The sequence below is a fragment of the Caloenas nicobarica genome, chromosome 3 (assembly GCF_036013445.1).
Source record: "Caloenas nicobarica isolate bCalNic1 chromosome 3, bCalNic1.hap1, whole genome shotgun sequence".
Taxonomy (NCBI): Eukaryota; Metazoa; Chordata; class Aves; order Columbiformes; family Columbidae; genus Caloenas; species Caloenas nicobarica.
Window position 1 is genome coordinate 64,617,981 of NC_088247.1, and position 3,988 is coordinate 64,621,968.

Here is a 3,988-nt window from a genome sequence, read left to right on the forward strand (position 1 = left end):
ATAAAACGTAAAACTTGTTATTATTCATGTTTCTGTCATCTGTATCTGCCATATTTGTAGACAGGAATCTTCACAGGTTTTAGCATCATGCACTAGCTAACTTACTAAATAAGCCAGTGTCTGAGATGAGTTACAAGTGCAAACCTGAATTTTTACTCTCAGTGTAAAAAAGGAAAACCTATGAAATTAAGGCTCTTTCTTTGCAGCAAAGTGCAATAATGGAGGAAGAGCTAAGTTGAAGAAAAAAACACCACCACAATCAAACAAAAACCCAACACTCAAAAAAAGCCAAAACCAGCTTTCTTCTTCACAGGTAGAGCTACCAAGCCTTTATTTCCCCTTCCTGATCACATAGCTTATTGTGACTAGGTATTAGCTTCAGTGGAAAAATACTATCAATTATATCTAAAGGATTGGTCTCCCATTGATGTTAGCCCTTTGATTTGCTATCATTGATATGCAAATATCAGTTTACAATTAAAATGTGATCCGAGATAATGGCTTTTGTTGTCCCCATCCTCCCATATCCCTCCCTCCTCTCCAAACTCCTAGATTCCCACCACCACACTCCAAACCCAGAAAACATAACCTTGGTAAAGGTAGGCAAGTAGTATGGAGCATTTGTAAAATGTCTGGGGGGGGCGGGGGGGAACAATACAAACACAACAAAACAAACACAAAAAAACCAAACCAAACAAAAATCAAACCAACTAACTTTCATTTTGGTGTATAAACCCCATTAAGTTAAAGCAGTATCTGACAATGCCTTTAATGCCTTTAATGTTCCATCATACTTTAACAGACATACTTTACATTCTATCAGTCACACTATAACCAGATTTAATCAATTCCACAGGAAGGTAACATGTCAGAGGAGTTCATATAGCATTCCAATACAGAAACACCACTCTAATTTTTGGGTCATACCACCTTGCAAGATAAAAATCCTAAAGGAAAAACAGAGTATACATCAAAAATTCTCTAGGCAAGTCCTCAAGTGTATCATTTTAAGGATTTTAATAAAGATATCACAATGAGAAATAAAATTCAATTCAGGAGTATTTTGTCTAGGAAAATGATCAATTTTCTAGAGTAGCCGCTTCCATGTAGAACTTACTAACCACAGAATATCTACTAAAACAGCAACAACTCAAGCTATTGAAATTCACTCTTCCAAAACTCGCAGTAATCTCATTATTCTAGTCTTTTTACTTCTGAGTAATAGGAAAAGAGTTCTGGTCCATCAACTCGCCCACTCTCTCCTGGAGGAAATTAACCAACTCAGCTAATACAAAGACATGGGTTTCATCCAGGTCTTGTATGATGAACTTCTTTCCCAGTGCATTTGACTCATCCAAGTACAGCAGAAACTGCTTCATTGCTGGGTCACTGTAGAGACAAACACACATCAGATCCCACCTCATTGTAATAAGATAAAGTTAAAAACAAGCAAACAAAACCATCCTTTGGAGACACTCCCTAAGTCCTTTGGAAGATTAATATTAATTTCAAGAGTTGCTCATAATTTAAAGAAAGCTTACATAGCTTTTGAAAAAGTAGTTTCTTTCACAATAGTAATGCTTGTGTTAGAGATAAAAATAAACTGATAATGAAGTCTAAAGAAAAGAATTGGCTGTTTGATTGGCAGAGAAGTGCCCCTATACTGCTGTTAAAGTAGCTTAAAAAAACCCCAACAAAACAAAGAACAACAACAAAAAAAGCAAACAAAAAAACCCCACAACCCTTAATGAGGCAAGTTTGAACTTACATTTCTATCTTCAGAAATAGCACCATTAAAACATGTTTTCTTACAGTATACTTCAGTTTAGATCTTACTCAAAGTAGCATAGCACAGAGAAGAAGTTGTCATGTATGAATTGTACATTTATCACACTGTAACTAAATAGTCTCTTCTTTTTTATGATGTTGCCTTGTAAATTAAGTGTTTAAAAGAAAACCTTTTGGAAGTATGGAAATTACAGGTAACTGAAACAGCTGCATTATACTAAGCAGCTAGATAAAGAGGCTTCAAAATATAACTCTCTGATCCACTAAAAGTTTGAAAAATTCAAACAATATTATTCTGACACAGGAAAAACACGCTCTTCGGTAAAACAGCATTTGTCTGCAACAACTGGTGAAGAAGATTTGCAAGAAATACAGGAAATTGGAATCAGGTAGCTCAGGATACTTTCAAAATTGTAAACATAGTTGTTCTGGCAACATAGTAATTCTTAAAAAGAATTCTTAATAACACAGTAAATATTAAAAGAATTATTGGCTAATCTTCTTTCTTTTAAATGCATTACGAGGACGAATTCACCTTTCCCTAAAAGTATATATGGTGCAAAGACATGCACTATGAAACCAACCCCCTTCCCTGCCCCCTACCCAGCAACTCAAATCCCAGCCTTTAATATTATCCTCAAACCTGCAGAAGCATGACTAGAATAGCTGTAGGCAGGCTATTTCTTGTGCTTCGGAGGGTTTTCCAATTTACTAGCATGAAGACAAGTTTGAGAAGACAGACTGTTTGTTATAGCAAAGTTTAGGCTCTGAACTGCTCAAACTGAGCTATTAGACATCCAGTCGTCAGCTGGCTAGCATCCAGTCAGAAGTTCGCTGCAGCAAGCTCACAGCTATATGCACCATGAAGGCACATCACAAGAGCTTCAACATTATTCTGCTTTTGTGCAGTTATCATCTGTTAATATGTTTACGATTTAAGTGTACAGTGGAAATCTTATATGTCCTATAATGCTACGCAATGACCCCACAAATCTTGACTGATAATTCTTTTTACTTTGGAGGTAATCAGTTATCTGACTCTTAGTCTAGAGACTTCAGATTGCATGAAAACTTGTTTACTGCACATTATCAAAAGCTTTCTTTTACAAACTACAAGCATATTCCTTTCAAGTATGATCTACAAACGGAGCGACATTTCAGCCTTGAACAGAACTTAGACTGGAGTTGAAAAAGACAGCAAAGAAAGGATGAAAAATTATCTCGTCTCCCTCTAGAATCAGTAAAGAAACACATTGCTCACAAACAACAACAACAAAATATTATTTGCAAGCAACAGAAAGAACAAGATGGAACATCTAATGGCTAAGCATAAGTAGAAAACAATATCTTGAAAAGAAAAAGGAGTTTGGATTTACGATTACCTACAACTGCCCCTCCCCTTCCCCCAAAGGCCACACTTCTGTCTGCTTGTTCAGCATGCCCCCTCCTCACAATTCTTTTTTTTTTTTTGTCTAGACTGTTAAGCTAGTTACAATATTTCCAGCTTTAAAGAGATAAGTAGACGTTCACACAACAAAAGACAATAAGCGCTGTTACTAACCATTCAATCAGGACACCTTTCAGAACATTCACCATCTTCTCACTTCTCTTACGAATGCCGAAGGAGGTGACAAGAGCAACTCTTACTTTGGTTTACACACGTAAACAGCGGAAATCTAAAAGACAAATAAACAACGCCTTGGTTGAACTCTGAGATCCTTCATGATAACCCACCGCCCCTCGGACCAGCAGCGCTGCCCTGCTCTTCGGCCAAGCGGCCGGGGACTGGGAGAGGAACGCGCAGGCCCGGCTCAGGTGTGGTGCTGAGCTGTGAAAATTAAAGGCCCCACCCCTGAGAGCAGCCCGGGCAGCTCTGCCCCCGCCGCCAGCGGCTGCGGCCGCACACAGGCTCTTCCGCCGCCGGAGGCGAGCCGCGTCCTTGCGAGACAAGCCCCAACCCACCTCTGGAACGACCGGGGGCGGTGAACAGACGAGACGGGTCCCACCGCTCCCAAGGGCCCCGGTCCCACCCGCCCTTTACCTGCGTCGCTACCGCCGACCGGCCGCTCCTCCAACCGCTGCTCTGACGGCGAAGAAACTGCTGCCGCCGGACAGCGCCACGTCATGCGCATGCGCAGCCCTGCCCTCTCCCTGCCTCGCCTTCGGATTGGCCAGATCGCCTGCGGCGTGCTGGCGTCAC

At 40.4% G+C, this 3,988-nt stretch overlaps 1 protein-coding gene across 1 annotated transcript; it reads right to left on the reverse strand.

Moving 5' to 3' along the window:
• Positions 1-753: 753 nt before the first annotated feature.
• On the reverse strand, positions 754-3,919 carry GTF2H5 (general transcription factor IIH subunit 5). The gene is made up of 3 exons (XM_065631948.1): positions 3,830-3,919; positions 3,350-3,464; positions 754-1,389 (listed from the first exon to the last, which is right to left on the reverse strand). Exons 2-3 carry the CDS (start codon positions 3,382-3,384, stop codon positions 1,209-1,211), a joined length of 216 nt encoding a protein of 71 aa, XP_065488020.1. The 5' UTR covers positions 3,385-3,464; positions 3,830-3,919; the 3' UTR covers positions 754-1,208.
• Positions 3,920-3,988: the final 69 nt, after the last annotated feature.